This window comes from Emydura macquarii, unplaced genomic scaffold (genome assembly GCF_026122565.2).
Source record: "Emydura macquarii macquarii isolate MOO-44397 ecotype Brisbane River unplaced genomic scaffold, CSIRO-AGI_Emac_v2 contig_1253, whole genome shotgun sequence".
Lineage (NCBI taxonomy): Eukaryota > Metazoa > Chordata > Testudines > Chelidae > Emydura > Emydura macquarii.
The window spans coordinates 10,148,723-10,169,336 of record NW_027131390.1 but is presented as its reverse complement, the minus strand read 5'-3'; the positions used below and the strand labels follow the sequence as shown (position 1 = coordinate 10,169,336).

The 20,614-nt window shown below is 44.6% G+C and overlaps 1 protein-coding gene and 1 long non-coding RNA gene across 2 annotated transcripts; one reads left to right on the top strand and one right to left on the bottom strand.

Annotated features, from left to right (window-relative positions):
- The first annotated feature begins 4,460 nt into the window (after nt 1-4,460).
- On the top strand, nt 4,461-5,211 carry LOC137153080 (uncharacterized). Its single transcript, XR_010919692.1, has 3 exons — nt 4,461-4,542; nt 4,708-4,791; nt 5,014-5,211. It is a non-coding gene; the product is annotated as an uncharacterized lncRNA (long non-coding RNA).
- Nucleotides 5,212-11,838: 6,627 nt separating this feature from the next.
- On the bottom strand, nt 11,839-18,686 carry HMGB3 (high mobility group box 3). Its single transcript, XM_067548131.1, is given in 6 exon segments — nt 11,839-13,315; nt 13,909-14,083; nt 14,762-14,901; nt 15,379-15,535; nt 18,265-18,296; nt 18,298-18,686. Coding segments are annotated over 6 exon segments (768 nt in total). The 5' UTR covers nt 18,418-18,686; the 3' UTR covers nt 11,839-13,171.
- Between the last annotated feature and the right edge of the window lie 1,928 nt (nt 18,687-20,614).

Here is a 20,614-nt window from a genome sequence, read left to right as displayed (position 1 = left end):
CCACTGTTTTATGGTGCTTTGCTTTGCCCCGCCCACCAGCTGTCCCTCCCTCCTGCCTATGCACAAGGAACTCTGGGACTGGTAGTTCTTGATCTTGATATGATAGACCATGTCACAGAGAGGAGCACAAATCTCAAACGACATGCCCTAGTTTAACGCACAAGCAGACACTATTCTAGAGAAGAGCCTGGGCTAGGCCAGCAGACCCAGCAACTCACTGATCAGAATGTTGCTTGACACTGCTGGAACACTGCTTCTGATTGGCTCCAGCAAATCTCACAAGTTCTGGACAATAGATACAGATACAGGGAAATAAGTTTCTATAAATACCCTCAGGCATGATCTACAATTTAGCCTCAATTTTTTCCTCATGGTAATGGGGGTTCCAGCCTGGGCCAGGCCCCACAGGCCTCTGGGCCCCAGTAAAGTGTACCCTTTTTGTCCCCCAGGTGGGATCCCTGAGCACGGGGCCCTACTGTTAGCTGGGGCCTCTAGGCATTACTGCAGTACAAATAAATAATAATAATTAAGCATAAAACAGGGACTTAAATCCTGCTTTAAGAGAAAATCTCAACACAACCTTACCTATAGTGTCACCACCATGCTACGGCATAAATACAACACCACAGCAGGCTATGTAGTATTCATCCCAGAGTTAAGTAACTTTTTCAAAAGCACCTAAGGGTACATCTACACAGCAAAAAAAAAAAAAAAAAAAAAAGGCAGCGAGTCCCAGAGCCCAGGTCAACTGACTCAGGCTTGCGCCATGGGGCTAAAAATTGCAGTGTAGACGTTCCCGGTCGGGCTCTGAAACCTGGCAACAGTGGTTAGAGCCCAAGTGGGAACATCGACACTATCTTTAGCCCCAAAGTGCAAGCCCACGTCAATTGACCCAGGCTCTGAGACTCATTGAGATGGCGGTGTTTTGGGGGATTTTTTCAGTGCCTAAGACCCATTTTCAAGAGACTTGGGTACTTGGGAGCTTACGTGCCAATGAAAGTCAGTGGGACTTAGATTCCTAAGTGGCTAAGTCACAGCTAAGTGGCTGAGAAGTCACTTTAGGCGCTTTTGAAAATGGGATCCCTAGTTGACACTACAAACTCCACACTGCAAGGGGAACTAGTTGCAGCAGGTGTGTCACAATTAAAACATGTTTCCTTTAGTTAGTTTAAACAAAGCCTTAATCACCCTACAGTGGCTTGGGCCTAAATTGTACATTAGTTATACGAATAAATACACTCCAGTGCTTTAACATGTTGCCATCATTGGTAAGGACCAGCTTACAAAGCAAACTGGAACGATGTTTTAGAACAGTGTTGGGGGACGAACATGTGGAGTAGTTGCTTGTGTTTGTACGGTAGACGGGCCTGTAACTCATTACCTAGCAATGATCATTTTCAACCCGGCAACATCTCCAGTTACCTCGCAAGTTGCTGAGCAATGCTGCTGTTTCTAACGTGAAAACCGAACATGTATTTTACAGCACACCGATGCATATCCTGCCCTCTGTAAATCCACCCCTACCCTGGTTACGTGTGTGCGAGTTACAGAAAAACACTGACAGAAAATAGAAACTCTCAACATTTCAGCATCTGCTTTCGTGATAAATGACAGGCTGATGAATAGACACAATGGCAAAGAAACTGGAGAAGAAGCTACTCTTAGAATTTGGCCAGTCACACATCATGCCATCACCCAGGTGCACATAACTCAGGAATGGCCTTCAGATTGCACAGCCTCATATTAGTGGATCCAGGTGGGATCACTTCACAGCTTGGCTCGTGGGATCGTATTCAGACTTGGAGTAAGCAGGTGCAATTCCACTTAAGGCCTGAACCAGGTCTGAATTTGGTCCTCCGTCTCCAGAGTCTATTCAGCAATCCAAATCCATCTCTTGGTGGCAAATATGCAAGCACAGCTCTATAAGGTCCTTACGCTGCCTCCAGGCCTAAATTAAAAAGAACTGGGGTCTAAATATGATATGTTGGTGGACCAAGAAGATAGAGTGCATTAATAATTTTCCTAAATTGTGCTCCCTGGGACCAGGTTTTAAACAGCAAATAAATGCGAGATGCTGGAAGGAGGTACATGCTTATCTATCTAGGGTCCATCTCACCAGAAAAGCAGCAGAGGTGAGGGACCATCAATTGATTGCATGCTTAAAATTATGAAAAATGCCAATTCCTATTTGCATAACGCCTAGCATGAATGTGTTTAACATTTTGCCATCAAGGATTGCAGTCAGCAGCACTTTGTGAAAACCCCGGTTTATGACTGTGGTTTATTTCTTAAGCTTTTAGAGGGTGGTCTTCTAATGTTTTGATTGTATTTTAATTGGTTTTTTCCTGTAAGCTTTGACTGTGGGCGAGGGAGGGGTGCTTCATAAATAAAAATATTAAATATCGTTACATAAGGCGTCCACAGAAAGCAGTTCCCATCCCATTGTGCTGTAAGTTTTTGGTAAGCATAACCCATATAATGAATACAACAACAAAACCCAACAGACAAGCTAAACAGCAGGCTTCCAGATGTCCACATAGCTCTCCCATCTCAGACTCTTAATCCTGTACTTTGTCTGAGCTCTAGCTGATTTCTGATGCATTCAGATTATCCAGATAGCATAACTGCTAGTGAACATCTGAAAATGTTCACCCTTCCATCTCACATTTCACCTTGAAGGAGCGGCACTTCATTGGGCTCAGAACCTTCTTTATCAAGCCAATTAACTTAACACAAAAGCAGTGAATAGGGCTCACGCAAAGCTCAATGGCCTGTAAAATCCCCAATATTTCAAAATGGTCTAAGGCCAAATGCTGCTGTAAAAAAGTAACCGGTGCCTTAAGGAACAGAAGCGTTAGACTTTCTGACAGCATTAAAAATAAACTTAACATACATACCTTTGACATGCAGATCTGTTCATGTAATGTAAAGAAAATGTTCATGAACAGATCAGATATAATTTTTTCTCTAACATCTGAGGACCAAAGTTTGCAAAGAACAAAAGGAAATGATTAACAGGGGAAATATGCATGGTACAAAAGAGACTTTATAGTCCAAAAAGGGATGTCCATATTTAGAAACACTTGATTCCTGACATCAGGGTTCTTTGCTTCTTCCTGAATGTGTTTCTCAGACAATTACCAACCACCAGTTGCTTTGTTTACTGGTTAAAAGCAAAATGTTAAGATTTTTAGGAGGCAATCATGATTTTTATTCTGAAGAGCCCAGTTCTGTCAAATGTCTTGACTACACATACACACACACAACTCCCTCTGCAAGTTCCACTAAAACCTTGTCTGTAGGGAGAGGAAAAACCCTGTTACAAAACATTGACTAACCCTATTAAATTAGCAGGATGTGAAAATTCTGCCCTTAGTGTGGACAAGGACAATGGCATTTAAAAACACATTAGTTGGTCCTGGTTATCTCAAGAATGGACCTGAGCATGAACCACAACTAATACATGTTAAAGCACAACCTTTCTTGGCTAGTTGGTTGGTTCTATTTACAAGGCATTTCTTAAAGCATTTTCTAACACAATGCTTTTTTCCAGGCTAAACATGGCCACAAAGAGATCTTGCATGATAGAGGCTGTAAGGACTGTGTTTGAGGTTCTGTGGGTAAAGCAGACCTTTGCTTACACTAGGATGTTTTTCCTAGAATTCCTCACCTTTGCTACCAACAGTTCAACTCCACATGCACTAGCAGATACAAGACACTCACAGCTGCCAACATTTTAAGCAATCGGCCCCAATCCCTGGCCCTGCTCCAAACACTATTAGACAAGACGACATGGTGTTTAAAATGCTTGTAAATCACTTGTGATTCTGCACTAGCGCTTCCATCCTTACCACCTCCGAGGGAAACAACAATGGGAAATTTTAGAGAAAAAAAGGCTACTTCACACAGAGCTGCTGTGACAAGGTGGTTTCATAGAATATGCTTTTCTTCCATACCTTCTAAGCCAGTGGTTTTCAATGTTTTTTCATTTGTGGACCCCTAAAAAATTTCAAATAGAGGTGTGGACCCCTGGGGAAATCTTACACATTTCATGGACCCCCCCAGGGGTCCATAGACCAGAGGCTGAAAACCACTGTTTTAAACCCATAACAAAAAATAATTCTCTCTGAATTAGGACTTCTTATACCTGACCAAGGTGCAAGTTCTCAGCTAGCATCAATTATCAGAGCCCAGCAATTTACACCAGCTGAGGATCTACCCCAATGTATCTAACCAAGGGAAAAATGCTACCAAAAGTAATCAATTTTCCCCAAAATTTGGAAAAGAGCAAGTTAGTGGTTTCTGATAAATGTTGCACACCTGTAGCCAGGATCTATATCATACTGAGTTTCTACAGCCAGCACAGTCCCACACAATTCACAACTAGCGGCACTGCTAATTGTGTTTTATCTCCGCCCCACCCCATTCCTTCCCTGATAGCTTTCCCGAGAGAGAGGGTTGTTAATGCTCATTAACAAGGCACTGCAAGGAACTAAAGATTGGAGAGCAAAAGAATGGAGGGGGAGATGGAAAGGAAGAAAAGTTGAGATAACTAGGTTTTAGAAGTGACCTACAAAAGGGGAGGAGGGGGAATTGGTTTATGCCCTTTTTTGTTTCTTTAGGGCATATAGAAGGCTGAAGAGTGGTTGTTTAAGAATGTGTTTTTGGTTTTTTAACCTGCCTGTTTTTCCACTTTCAATATATCAGGAATGTCAACTTCGGTCTTCACTGGCGAACTCTTGGTGATCTCAGGAGCTGTGCGTTGCAAGCACTCACACGTCCATTGAAAGGGTAAGACTGAGACTTTAACAAAAATAATTATCTCTAATGGGTCTGAGAGAGGTGCCAGCAACCAGAGGGGAGAACGCTTGACCCGGGCTCTAATTCCACTGCTGCCCTGTCTTACCAAGTGACCTTGGCCAAATTACGTTGCATATCTGAAATGGGGATGACAACACCCGTACTGTCCTTTGCTTTAAGATCAAGAGATCAAAAGTGCTGTACACTCATTAGGTATTGGAGTCGAAGAGGCGTTAACCAAAACCAGAGCTTTCAACAGTGCTCAGAGTCCTGGATTGGGAAACTGCAGATCTGGGTTCTATCCCCTAGTCTACCAGGAATAAATCAAGATCCCCTTCTCACTCAGCCGCCCTGTTCAGTCTCTTAATTCTTCTGTTGTCATAGTTGCACTAGTTCTCCTGTCACCATAAATTCTTGCAGGGTAGAGAAGCTGCATTTTTTCCGTTTAAAAAAAAAAAAAAAAAACTTTTATTTAAATATATAAAATGAAATATGTAAATTTAAAAAAAAATCAGGCCTGCTGCATGAATTCTAAAAAAGTAAAGTACAGCCCAAGCCTTTAAGGCTTTTCACACTAGAAATAGTAGGTCTGGTCTATCCTCTTTTGCTAGAAGACTCTAGGGACAACTGGAGAGTTTTCTAAGTTGTAGCATTGCAACAGAGCAAAACCTGTGTAAGAGTGAGGAGCCAGGGGTATTTACTTAAACTGCTTAATGCTGTTTTGTTGGGGTTTGCTAATGTATATTTTACTCAAATTCCTAACAAACTTTTGGGAGAAAAAACTCTCTTTGTGGAAGATTTAAACACCCCTTGATTGAAGGCTGAGAAAGTTTCCCTCTGCCACCAGCACACCTGTCACAAAAGAAGTGCACCTGTCACAACTCTATATTTCTAAGCTAAAAAGGAAATAAAATGCACACCTTTTTCCTTCAAATCTTTCTGGCTTCCTTTATATGTCACAAATCACAAAAGGATACAAACAACTTTTTTCTCTCTCTCTCTCTCTCTTCCTCTCTCTTGCAAGGTACTCAGTCTTTCATGAATCATCCTCAAGGAACGTATGGTAGGCAGACAGAAGCAATCAGATATCTTCCCTTTTGTCAATTGCATTTCATCACAAATCATCCCAAAATTAACAGGAAGTAAAAATGACATTTTCCAAGTAAAAAGTCAAAAGCACTTATAAGTAACACTCTTAAAACCTGAAAGTCCAATCAAATGTGATTAAAAATAGAAGTGAGTTTGCTATGATTTAATTTCAACTTACACCAACAATATATTTGGGCTTTTTTCCACCCTGTGAACTTGTTGTGGGTGTTTTGATGGAGGATGGGGAAAACTATTTATTATACAGGTACCTTTCTATAGAGGAAATTCTTGGAAATTCTTCAGTCAGTGAAGGTTTATATAGGTATATAGCACTAGCATGATAGTGCTTCCAAATTTATATCAGAGCCACACCAGGATTCGGAACTGAATACTGAACCTAAAATATAGCCAGAAAACCTTTGCACTTAATAAAGAGTGAGGTGCTAGTTCAAAGCTTCAGGAGTTTAATATCCTAAAAATGTCAGTGCTACTGTTAAAAATTTGCATCACAAGGCTTAATTACTATTGTCCTGGCTGTTGGTGTTAGGTTTGGTCAACATGAAGTCACCCCCATCAGGGGACACAATTACAAGAGGGCAGTCCCCACAACGTGGTTAAAACAGTTCCACCGTGCAGTGCAGACAGGACCAGGATTTGCTTTAATCACTCCCACGTACTGTGCTACAGCATCCAAAGCACTCACCTTGCTGCAGGACTGGGAGTCTCCATCTCCTGAATTCTAATCCTGCCCCCAAACAATGCACTCTGGGGCCTTGGCCAAGTCACTCAACCTCTCTGCCCCAGCAGCCCAGCTGTCTAATAAAGAGAATAAGCCTTATTCAGCCACCTTGTAGGGCTGGTGAGGATATTCTCCTCAGGACTAAGAAAGGGACAACTGGATGGAAACAAAACAGGAGTGAAGAATACTTACTAGCTGGATGAGAAGGCGATGCAGCAAGCACCAGCCATTTGCAAAATGGCCCCTTTAGGGTTGCAGCCACTTGGCTCTGTCAAATGTAAAGGGCCAGCCACAGAAAGGCATGCTGGGAAAAAGTTCTTAGAGGACAACCGCGTAAAACAGAGTTAGTAGGACCAGGAAGCCTCCTTTGAGGCTAGCAGCAGCATATCACACCCATTACGAGGATTAGATGTTTGCAAAGCGTTTTGAACTTACCCTGTGTGAGGATTAAGCAGTATCATTAATATGCAAGAATGCCAAGTTACAAACTAACTCTGGACAACAGGGAGAAGGGTACTTCACAGGGCCTAAACGTTTCAGTGGCAGATGTTCATGACTTGTTCCCCTGTGCGCGGTCTGCTGGAATACAGTCGAGGAATAATTGTACTGGAACCAGGTCCCTGGAAGAGGTTTTTTTACAGTAGAGTTGCAATGTACGGAGTTTGGTGTCCTGCTCTGCTAGAAAGACAAATTAGGGTGACCAACTGACATGAGTCTAATTTCAGGACAGTGTGATCTCATTTGCAGGACATCATGGGAGATGGCGAAATTAAAATAAATAAATCCCTTTAATGTAACCCAGAGCACTAATTTCACCCTGCAACAAAAGAGCCCATTTCGGGAAGAAGTAGACAGTTAAAAAAGCACATTTAACTAAACTCTGCATTCAGTAACTTGCTGCTAGCTATCGATCTAGCTAACTTGCTAGCAAGGTAAACAACCCTGCCCCGTAGCCAGCCCTTGCCCCTTCCACCCAAGGCCCCTGCTCACCTGGCCCTGGCCTTTCCGTGCCTCCTCCATGCTTGTCTGCCAGCCAGCCCCGAGTTCTCCCAAATCCCCCAAGCCCAACACAGAGTGGAGCAGCCCAGCCAAGCAGCCCCTACAACTCTTACGCCCCTGCAGACCAGAGCAGCCTGGCCGAGCAGCCTCACCTCCCACCCCCACCTCCCTAACTCTGTATTTTGCGGGACATTGTGTAGTCGTTGCAGGATGCGGGACAGAGGATCCAATTGCGGGACTGTCCCACAATTTGACGGTTGGTCACCCTAAGACAAATATGTGCTAATTACTAATGCCCATTCAATTACTTCGTAGCTGAGGTGGGTTTGGTCTCCGTCACTATGTCTACACTGGATCCCAGCCAGGTAGGCACTCGAGCCCCTCCCGCTGCCATGGACATGCCATGCCATGGACATTTTTAGCATGCTAGCTCAATCAGAGCTAGTGTGGTACATCTCCACACATGGGAATTTCCACTTTCCAGCGCTAGAGCAGACATAACTTCTGACTCCTCAGTGCAGAAAGGGGGCTTGACGGAAGTGGAACAGCAGCAGCTCAGCTCCACCATTATCCTGAGTCAGCAGACAAGAAAGGCTGACCTACCACGCCCCAGAGGTTGTTCCTACAGCCAAAAATTCCTCCTGGGATAAGAAACAGATCTTGCCCCCCAGGAAATACTTAATCCAAAACTAGTGCCCATTTCTAGATTTTTGGCTATTTTACCAAGAAATTAACTGTTCAAATGCAGCAATCACAGAAAACACCCTAACATTTTCAATACGCTGACATCTAGGGAGTCCTAAAACAGGATCCCACGTCACCATGGAGCTGCACTAGGGTCTACGTTGTTTGCTGTGAATTAATTAAATATGTATTTGGGCTACAGTTAAGTAATTCTATTACAGGCAATTAATGGAAGTAGCTTCACCATAGCTGCATTGATACAAATGCAACAGGGACAGACTTCAGCAATTTATTTTTTCTGATATAGGTTTTTGTGGAGACTGGCACTTCAACAAATTACCTGGTCTAAGTAGTAGCTATAATGCTCTGGTTTTTTTAAAAAGTGGTTTCATTCAAAAATAGTCATTAGGTTTTCATCAAAAACCGTAAACCTTTCTACATTCAAGTACATTGGGGCATCAGCTTAACATGCCTCATTAGGCTTATCTAACATAGATTGGATCTGATTTTCAGAGGTGCCGAGTCCATGCTACTCCTACTACAACCAAATGTGGTAGTGGGTGCTCAGTATTTCTGAAAATCAAGGCTATATTTGAATAGTTCTTCCACATCTGCGTCGCTTGTTTGGTTAGTTCATAGTACAACCTGGCCATTAATGTGTGGTTTTTGAAGGAAAATATATATTTTGCTAACAAGCTCAATTCAAGTCCCAAAGACAGCAGTCCTAAAATGCAAAAAAACAAACATAAGAAAATGTTCTAACTTAGAAGAACACCACTAAATAATAGCACAGGACACTAATATACACTCTCCCGCCTCTGTCATGGAACTCAGTCCTTTTTGCCTGAAGCATTCAAGTTCCAGTGGTCACGCCCCACCCTTGTCTGTAATGTCTTTCTCCATCTGTGCCTTTAGATTGTAAGTCCTCTGAGGAAGGGACCTGTTATGTCTGGCAACAATCTTCCCCTGTGTAGTACTAGATAAACCATTCCCCTCTCTTGTTAAACATTGTGCTCCAAAGTCTGCCCTTCTACAGTGGAGTTGCGTGGATGTAACTGAGGTCAGAATTTAATTCTATTTGATTTAGAAAGTTATTTCCCCCCTCTCCAGAGGTGCTTTTGACCTTGATTTGAGGCTCTAACCACAGGGCAGATTAGTAAGACACCAACTTGAAAGTCACAATTTTCTGTCTATTTTATAATTGCTAGCGTCTCCTTCTAACACAAGTACTGTAACAAAGAAGTTAATAGAAAATGTCCAGTCTGTCCCCCCACCTTGTTCAGTCTGGTTTTTAAGTCAATTTAAACAGCTGCAAATTTTGAATAAAAAGCAACTCTAGTAAACAGGAAAGCAAAAGCACTCTTTACTTTCTTTAAAAAAAACCAAGCATTTCAAAAGGTTTAGAGCACACTTTTAAATAGTATGTTCTATCAGAAATTAGAGCTGGCTGAAGTTATGCACTTTCAAAAACATTCAAGGCATTGACACCTTTAAAAATAATAAAAACATGTTATTTATGTACATTCACACCAGGCTATTTATCTGTACAGCAGCATACTGTGTTCTCATTGCATTCTCAGTATCATTACTACTGTCAAAACACATCTGAAGTATAGAAGTCTACGCAGTTGCAGGATCCTGCTATAAGCAGATCAGTTTTGTATCATCCATGGGAGTGATGAGTGTTCCCAAAGCATGCTAGGATGGTCTGATCTGGAATAGTTAGTACCCTACATACTGCAAGACTGTAACTAACTGTGGCAACTCCCTGAGACTTCCAGCCCAGCTGAGACCAAGATGTCATAATTATGCACTTAGTGGTAGTATCAGCAGTCAGCTGCTCTGCTCACTCAGCTGACTTTGAGCCAAGTTTGATTTACATTAATATGCACTGACTTCTACATTTCTACACTGTAGGTCGTCAACTGGACAGTGGGAGGGGGGGTACATTATAGCTCCTTAAGGATATCCACCAACCAAATGGCCATGTATTGGTATGGTCAGTCAGTGACTTCTAGTGCCCTGCTAATCAGCAGCTAGCCATACCCATCTTTGCAGAGCAGATGCAAATTTTTGTATCCAGGCAGGGCTCTACTGATGTCCATTATGAACTCTAATTTCCTTCCAGCAGGATCGTGGAATGTGGGGGAGGGAGCACCTGGCAGAAGAGATGTGTACCTACTGTTTTGGTGATGCACACACAAGCTTTTAGTTCTAACCTGCTTCTAGGAGGCAGTAACACCTCTTCCTCTGCATTAAATGCAAGCACTAAATACTTGCCTACACTTGAAATGCTACAGTGGCACACGTGTAGTCCTTCCATATAGATATTGCCTCCGCTAGTGGGAGGGGTTCTCCTGTGAGGGTAGAGAATTTCCTCCCCACAAACTGCTACCTAGGTCAGCAGAATTCCTCCATGAGCCTACTACTGTTTACAGGGGGGGTTAGGTTGACTTAACTACATTGCTCAGGATGTGGATTTTTTCACACCTATGAGCAACATAGCAGGGTCGACTTCACTTTTTAGCATAGACCAGGCCCTAGACACTCTACAGTTGAGTTGCTATGAGTGAGTTTAAGTGATCCACTTGCACCTGAGGCAGTTTAAAAGTGGTAAAATGTTTGAGACATTTTACCACTTCCAGTGTTCTATAAAGCATTAGCTTATTTCACTTAACACGCCCTGAGTGATATTTTATTTGCACCACAAGCATTCTACACTGCCAGTAAACCTGTCCATCTGCAATTTGGGTCACATAAGCAATGCAGACAGCCTGCAGCTGAGTACAGTTTACCCTCACTCATTGTACTCTTCTACGTGCTACCTCTGGGCATTTAAAAGTTTCACACCCCCTTAATGCAAAGATATTTACCTCCAGGGCTGTGGGCATGAAGTACACACAAATGTGTCTGCTCTATAGCCACAGCAAGGAAGAAATACACATAGAAGGTAGTGAGTATGCTAGTTTTATTCTTCCAAAAATCATGTATTGTTAATGCTCAGGAGAATAAGATAAGTAACAATACTTGATTTAGTTAGTGGTACTATCCTCTTTTATAAAGGACATCAAAATACCCCCAACCTGCAGTGGTTGAGAGAGTCACATGTCAATGGATATAATGTCTATAGCAGTGGTTCTTAACCTTTCCAAACTACTGTACCCCTGAAGCCTGAGTCCCACCCCCACGGGGCTGAGGCATGTAACTTAGTTTCATGGCGCCCCTGTGGCTCCAGGCAATTGCCTTTCTTGCCACCCCCACTACCAGCTCTGCACTTGCGACCCCTCTAAAACCCCAGGTTAAGAAACACTGGTCTATAGGTATTCACCAAGGAATAATTACAGAACCTCATCCCACCTCCCTGGATCCAAGTCACACTTTAACCTAGAGTTAAAGAAAGGCAGGTGTATTAGGTGCCTATGCTACCACTTTTAGTGCAGCAGAGAAGTTAGGCGACTGTCTAATATTTCTCCTGCCAAGAAATGCTAGAAAAAAGAATGCTAGAAAAAACCACAAGTTTGAAACAGTTTAACACAGGACAAAAAAGGCACATTTTAATATGTACAGCAATGCATTTGGGCTATAAATGTACCCAACACAAACTGAAAAGAAAAATCCAATATAACGTATGCTGTTATAATTGTTCAATGGAGTCAGCCTCATTCCTAGCCACCTACCTTTCTGCATCTCTGACTGCTGCTATATACACACACAATTAGTCATGAATGTTCATTTAGGCTCCCATGTTCAAGTAATAAAAGTTCAAACTTGCATAGCATCTTATGCCACTCAGCCATAGACAGGTAAGATTGCATATTAGCTTGAGTAGCCATCTCTTTCACTGCAGCCAGTTTTAGCTAGCCACCATTTTTTATCCTTGAGATAGAATGTTTCTTAAGTTACCCACCCGGAGGGATGCCCCAAACTTCAAAGTGAACTTTTTGCTGTGAAGTTCCTTTTCAACCAGAAATTTAGAATGTTGTCAAGAACAGTTTTAAAAATGTAATACTGTTTATTTTGCTTCAAAAAACATTTCAGCATTCTAAACATACAAAAAAAAAAAACCAACAGAGCGTTGCAAATTTGTTTAAGTACAGAGTGTTTTTGAACTTCAAATTGCTGCACGTGCTCTTCACTTAGTTGACAATGAAGAGAGGTCTACAGTTTCAGTTTAAAAAACTACCGCACTTAACTAAAAAAATCCATACACTTCTCATGCCAGCTGAACCCCCTTCCACAACTAAGAATGGCAGCAGAATGCTAATTTCACTATATACAGAAAGACAACTTTAAGCTAAATGGACGCCCACTGTAGTGTAAATAGATTCTACCCTCACAGTGCATGCTTTGGGGTATGGCACCCTACAGAAGGTACAGCCTTCCAAAGTAATCATCCCTCCCTAAAGGCATCACAACTCTAAGCATGTACCACAAGAATTTGTCTAGTTTTTACAAACTATAGATATGTACAGTTTATAACCCAGGATTTTCTAGCCAATAACCATATAGTAACACCACCTTACAAATTAAAAAAAATGCTTGAAACATTTTTAAATGCTTTGTTACACCAACAGCAAAGTGCACAGAGTGAGGAGAACACTAGAGCGCCTTTTCATTTTAAAAATGTTTGGAAATATGTACAACTTTGATACAGTTTCAGGGTGCTCACTACACCCATGGCCACTTCATGTAAACCAGTTACAATTTCTAGAGCACTTTTAGAAACTACAATGCGATCAGAATCCGAATTTTGTAATTAAGCCTAATGAGGGCAACAGCACCATCTCAAACAAGAAGTGCTTCATTTATGGTGTTTCCCCTACTCTATGGTATTCACATGGAGACAAATATAGTACAGTTTTATTCATCATCATCCTCTTCATCCTCCTCCTCTTCATCATCCTCATCCTCTTCATCTTCTTCCTCTACCTTTTTCCGAGCAGCTTTGGCTGCTGCACCCTTTGCACCATCAAACTTTCCTTTAGACTTGTAGTCTGCCACATCCTGCAAAGTCAAGAGGATGTCTTAATTTGCTCTAAGTAATAAATGTATAGAACATAGTAGGAGTAAGTGTACAGAGATACTAGTTTTCAGCCGCCTTCTCCCCAAGGGAAAGGCTGCTGGAGCTACCGTCTAGGGGCTTGTGGGTACCAAAGTGTACCTGAGTAGTCTAAGCATTTGGTTTGCATCCTGGGTTCATAATTTAGGATTTCAGAGAGACTTTCAGAAGTTAACAGGTGTTAGAAGAGGTTTACATAATTTTATAGTGCTATTAAAAATGTCATTTCTTCAGCAAAGTCAGCAGCCAAAGCGTCACTTCATGGGGGGCAGGGGAGAAGGAGGAATATGCTAGCTACTGTGTATCCCAGGGACCAAGAAGTTTCCCAAAAAGATAAATTCAGCCATTATATGGAAGTTGATGTGTACGATACAGCATGTACCCAGTATACTATGTCTTGCCACTAGTCAGTCTATAGATGTTACAGAAGCCTTATAAATATATTCCCCCCATGTAATATGATCTCTTCATAAAAACTAAGTTTTTATGCCCACATCAGTTCTCATGTTAAGACACTCAAGCTACAACCTAGCCTTACCTTTTCATATTTCTCCTTCAGTTTAGCTGCCTTATTATTGTAAGGCTGCTTTTCACCATCATTGAGGTTGTTCCACATTTCACCAAGTTTCTTTGCTACATCTCCAATAGATATGCCAGGATTTGTGGATTTGATCTTGGGACGGAATTCTGAACAGAATAGGAAGAAGCCAGACCTTGGAGAAAAAGTTTCATATTAAAAATGAGCATCTCAGAATATGCAATTGAACATTAGAACTAGGCAAGACTTCCAGCTCTTTCAACCATCAATCCACCCACATGATTCACACGATTGGAGACTATCAACAGCTAATGTTTCTGGGTAGGTGAAGGGTTTTTTGTTTTTGTTTTAAACAAAAAATATTTGTAGAGCCAAATTTTGTATCAGCATCCAATCAGCTTTATATCCGCAAACCATTTTTGTGGATTTCCAGGGGTCTAGACATTTGAGTTTGCTTATGGACCAGACTTGCAAAGTATTATTTACTAACAATGGAAAAAAAAAAAAAAAAGTTGAGAAATTTTGCACATTTTCTCATTCATGTTGTTTGAGGTAGTGTGTTTTAGATGCCCCAATTTGTCACTTCCTTCCTCTTATTATTTTAGATTTCGTGGATAGAAAGGAGTTTTGCAACTGTCCAGCAACTTTCACCACATTATTTAGTGCGACACAAATGGAGGATTTCAATTGTCAGAAAGTTTATAAAAAGACATACTAATAAGCCTATTCCATGTTATCAAGATTCTAGTACAGATCTTGAGTTCAATTTTCATCTTGTAGAGAAAGCTACAATGCAACAGTTAAACTTGAATGGACCTAATCAGGTGTACAGCATTGCAAGAAAGTTACTTACGGTGGTCGTTTTGGGGCATTAGGGTCCTTCTTCTTCTTGCCACCCTTAGCTGGTCCATAATCCTTCATTTCCCGATCATATCGTACCTTGTCAGCTTTAGCCATTTCATCAAATTTGGACTTCTCCTTGCCTGACATGGTCTGAAAGACGACACATTGTAGATGAGCACTCAACAGTTAGAGAGTTCCCCTTTCTAGCTGAAGGAATGTGCTTACGGGGTCTTCACTGAACTGAAGCCACCTCAGAGGACAAGGATCCACAGCAAAGCTCACTGTCACAAGTGGCTGCATCAGCAAGAGCCAATAATTGAATTGGCCTAGAGCCTCATCCTTCTATAATAAGGCTATTAAAATAGCAGAAGGAGGCCTCTTGGTAGGGGTGGGTGGGTGGGTGTGTGTTAGGGTGGAGAGAGCACTTAAGTTTCTCTTTATGACCTTTCCCAATCCCTAGGAAAAAATCAGACAAAATTAAGACTGGGATATGGGTTGAAAAGAAAATAAATCCCCAATTTAAACAAGTGTCACAAGAAGTTACCACTCTAGAAAGACAGCTGTCACATTTAAAAAGAAAAAAAAAAAAAAAAAAAAAAAAAAAAAAGAATGAATGAATGAAGGTACCTTCCACCTCTCTGAGCACTTCTTGGAAAATTCTGCAAAGTTGACTGGAACCTCTGGGTTCTTCTTCTTGTGTTCTTCACGGCATGTTTGCACAAAGAAGGCATAAGCAGACATCTTGCCCTTAGGCTTCTTCGGGTCACCTTTAGCCATCTTGACTCTGTAGGGAGGTGAAAAAGATAAAGCAGTTTATATCAGTGATCTAAGTAAACACTCAGGTTGAGACGGGACAGAATTCAGTGGTTCTGCCTCAAGAGCTGGGTCACAGCTTCAAGCAGTATGCAAGACTGGCCATTGGTGTTATTTTTATCTCTGTGTGTTTTTAATAATTTGCCTTAATTTTTTATAATTTTATTTATAAAGCTACACAAAATAATGTATTTGAGTGGGCTGCTGCATTAGACCTTGAATAGGATGCATAATGCTAGTCTAGGAGTTATTCCTTCAGGAGAGCCAGAGTTCACATGTAAGTAGCTGTCATCCAACAGGGAAGGCTTCATTGATTTTCCCCTTGTATAAATGCAATAATTTTGCATAAATAAAAGTGTGCAAATAAGGGCCAGTTTTAAAAATAATATCTATTACCTGCCGACCTCTGCAAGACCAGATGAATGCGCTTTTGCTCGGTGGTTTAGAGATGTCATGGTCAGCTCAAGGATGTGATCAGCAAGTTACCAGCAGCAAGATGCTAACTTTTGGGTAAAATTTTTTTTTTTTTTTAATTTTCTCTTCATTTATCCAGCCTCCTCCCGCACTATTTTGCATTTACAGCCCTTTGAGTGGGCAAATTTAATTTTTCTTGGATTAACATGAATATTTAATTGCGCAGCCTACTCCCACGTGGGCGATAAAAGTGGGTTTCCAGAATCGTTCCCACCCCACGCCCCTTCTGCAAATGGTTTGGAGGAAAAAATGTTGCTCTGTAGCGAACACCCAAAAAAAAAAAATACTTAAAAAAAAAAAAAAATATTATCCCATGTGTGTCACATATCAAGATGCAGCTGATCTGTTTGCAAAGTTTAGGATTAAAAGGCAGGGTTGTTTTGTGTTTACTCCCCCCCCCCCTTTGCTTCCCGCCATCTTCCACCCCCCCTTCCCCACTTTGCCAAGGTCACAGCAAAAAGAATCTCTCTACAGGCCCCCTTTTTTTTGCCTCTTGCCCAGGGCCAGTTGTGAGTGGGGCTGGTGCAGCCAGGCTGTGCCCGGCTCAGCAGCGCTCCTGTGCCTGAGACTCCAGTGGAAAGCAGGAGAGGAGGGGGAGAGAGAGAGAGGGGAAAAAAAAAAAAAAAAAAAACGACAGGTCACCAAGACACCAATAATTCATCTTCCATTTTGTGAAATGCTTCTTCATGAAAGAAAGTGCCCCTGAAATGAGCCCCTCTGCCGGCCTGGGGGGTGGCGGCGGGCGGGGGGCCCGGCCCGGCGGGGCGAGGGCAGAGTGCGGGGCTCTCGCCCGTGCCATAGGAGCCTCTATCGCCGCCGTGCTAGGCAGGGATAGACAGGGAGAGAAGCGGCGGCTCGTCTCCTCCTCGCCCACAGCCGGCTCCATTCGCTAAAATGGCTTCTCCCAGCCCGTCAGGCTGCTATGCCGAACAAAGCCGCACGCCCCCCCTCCGCCCGGCTCAAGCCGCCCCGCCGGGGCCCCCGGCCCCCCAGCCCCCGCCAAACCACCCCGCCGCCCAGGGAAAGCTCCCCTCTGTCCTGCCCGGGGGGGCTGGGGGCCCCCGGGGCCGGGGCAGAGGCAGGAGAGGGGGGTTAAGGCGCTGCCCCCCCCCCTCCTCCCATGTCGCTGCCTAGCGCAATACTCCGTGTAACAAAGACTCCCGTGCAGCCATTACAGCCCCGGCTGCGCTCAGCCGCGCCGAGTGGGAAAAGTGCGAAAAAGCCCCAAACGGCCCCCGGCCGCCCCGCCAAGCACCAGGGGCGATAGGGAAAAAGGAGCCGGGGCGAAAGCGAAAGGTCTGGCCGCTCTGCGGGGCTCCCGAGCCGAGATCTCCCGCCCCGATCCCCCCCTCCCGATCTCTGTGCGGCTCACACGTCTTTCTTCCTTAGCCCGAGCTCTCAAGCGCCAGCCATATTAATGCCCACAGCAGAGGGAAAGCGGCGCGAGGAAGAGGCGGCTCGGGGCTTCGGGCAGGGCAGAAGGGCACGAAACGCACCTCGCCGGGCAGGGGAAGAGAAGCGGAAAGGGAAGCGAAGGGATCGGCGGAGCTGGGTCGGCCGGATCGGGAGTTAAAACCCGGCACCCGGCCAGCAGCGCGCAGGGCTTTCTGCCTGTCAGATGCTCAGGCGACAGCCATGTTAATGCAGCGCAGACAGCGGGCAGCGCAGCGCGCACGGCCGGCGAGCACCCGCCGAGCCCAGCCGGGGCCAGCGGCGCCTTTTCCCCCGGCACCCGAGGAGGGGGAAAAAAATATATATATATATCCCCTGCCCATGCAAGGGGGGGGGAGGGGAGTCAGCCCCGCTCCCGGGGCACGGACTGCGCCCGCCCCGGCGCTCCGGGCAGCGCGACCCGGCAGCAGCGCCGCACGCCCGGCACCGCGCTCGACCCTCCGCGGAGCCCGGGCAGCCCTGCGGGAGGGTTTTATTTAGGGACCCGGTGGGGGAGGGGAAAAGGGGGGTGTTGGGCGCCTCTGCCCAGCTTGCCCCCCCCGCTGCACTACCCCCCGGGGCTGCACCCAGAGCCGGGAGCGGAGCCTTTCGTGGCGAGAGAGAGGGGAAAGGGGAAAAGTTGTTGAATCCGCCCGGGGAGCGGCGGGAGCCGGCGGAGAGGGAAGGGGGAGAGAAAAGGGAGCGAAGGAGGGAGAGGAAAGGGAGGATCGGGCGCCGGGAGGAGAAGCCAGGGCAGCCGCCCCCCGAAAAGTTGCCCGGCGGAGCCGACCGTACCTGTATTGTTCGCGAGTCTCGGCAGGAGCTGGGAGCGCAGGGCACGACGCTGGGCTCAGCACTGCTCGGCTCAGCCTCGCGTTGGCTGCCTCCGAGAGCGGCCTGATTGGCTGCCGGGCTCCGCCGTTTAAAACAACCTCCTCGCCCCGCCATTGGAAGGCAGGCTCATGAATATGTATCGCAGCCGGCCACCCATTGGCCGGCGCTGGCCCAGCTCGCGTTCATTCAAAAAGAAAACGCCCGCCTGGGCCAAGGGAGGGCCCGGCCAGCCGAGCCGGACGGCCGGGGGAAAAAGTTTACGGCGTGAGCGAGTGTGGACCGGGGCTGCCGCCCGGGGTAGCCCCACCTCCGCAGCCCCCAACGCCTCTGCATCGGCCACGTCTGCCCGGCCACCGCGGGACCCCTGGCGCGGCTCACCCCGTGCGTCCGGACCCCTCCGCTGCTTCCCACGGCTGCGGGGTACAGCGCCGAGCATTTAGACACGGGCTGTGTAAAGCGTGCGCCGACCCTCCGGGCGGTCTCGGTACGCGCTGTCTGTACAGGACAGGTGTCAAACGCCAGCCCCTGGCTCAGCGCCCTGCCAGGCGGCCACAGGTCCGGAGTTAACTGGCTGGGGGTTGTTCTGCTCCGATCCGATCCTCCTCTAATTCTGGGAAACCCAGCCGTGCTTCAAGGGATTGTAAGACTCAGCCCCAGATGCCACACTCCGTCCTGCTCGCTTTCGGGCCGTTCACTTCGTCGTCCCTTTAACGAGGCTGCGCCCCTCCCGGCACAAATTCGGAGCCGGTCCAAGAGCTCTGGTCTAGGATAATCGAGGTGGAGCAGATCAGAAGTGAATTCTGGAAAGACAGATCGCGGAGGCAAAATTCCATGCAACAGGACAAGGAACTTTTAACTGCAGCGAGATCTTTACCCGCCCCTTGGATGAGTGAAATAGAGCAACTGGTGGGCTCAATAGATGGGAGGAGCTCATTCTTTATTTTGACAGGATATACATTTTATTTACATCACACGGAGTAGGCATTTAAAAAGGAGGAAAATGAGATTGGGCAGGGGAGAAAAGCAGAAAGGAGCGAGGCTCTTCCTAAATGCAGAAAGAAATAAAGAATTCAAAGGAGGAGAAAGGGGAAGATGAGAGAAATGAAGAGAAGAGGAAATAGGGACCCGATAGGGCTGATCGAGAAATAAAAATATCATAGGGGAGAGAATGGAGAGCAGAAAAAGCACTTCAGGGGATAGACTTGAAACAATTAGCCTATAATAGCCATTTATTGGCAATTTGCCCCCAAACCAGTAAAGACCTGAGTCTGATTTCAATGGGTCTATTTGCAGAATAACTAGTTACTACCCCCTGAATAAGGGTAACAGAACTGGATCTGAAATAAACTCTGATAGTTACTTTCTCTATTATTTGTAACATGCTAACTAAATTTAATCTAATTATTCATATTATTAAAAAAAAAAAAAAACCCAGAATCCAATAAACCAGAACTGCCAACTACTGACCTGCTTCCACAGTTTGTTCCATATAAAGTTTTTGAGATTTAGCTTTTATTATTGGAGCATTTGGTATTTTATGAAACACGTAGACAGAAACTTCCAGCTGAGCAATCTTAACACAGCTCTGTGAGTCGGATGGGTAAAGCACCTCCCTTTTGGCTCACCTAAAAGAGAGGTTTCCTACAGAGCATCTGCCAAATGGTTAAACTGGTGCTAGTGACCTCCCGCAGTTGTTGGTTGACTAAGAAAACTGATCTGTTATTTTAAGGCTGGAGTGGTATGACACAGAAACCACTACATACAATACACTCAGAGTGGTTTTATGTGAGTGACAAGGAAAAAATAATTGATGGGATAGATGGATGGTTTGGGAATGGCCCTATTTCCTCACTTTTTCTTCAACATCCCCTTTTTCAAGATGGTTTAACTGGTGTTATAAGCAAGGACAATAGAAATCAACAGAGAATTTTAGCAAAATCTGCACAGAATTTCTCCCCCAAACCTGCTGAATTTTATTAAAGATAACGGTCAAAATTATGCTTTGATTTCTCATTCAGTTTTTTGGCTTTAATTGGCCCTTGCCCTATTTCTCTGTTTTAAAACTGGAGATCATAAGACAAGGAGAAGGAATCCATTCATAAATGTTAACCAGGATACTTCAAGTGACCATAGTTTAGAGAAACCTCACAATATAAGGCAAATTGCACTACTACAGCAGAATCCCTTTCTAGGGGACAAGCATCACTTTCACCTATTTTTAAGGATCATTGCAAGTATCTAAAAATATTTTCAATTAAATCTTGTTTAGGGACAACATGGAGCGGTGGGATTTGTGTTCTGAATTTTCATG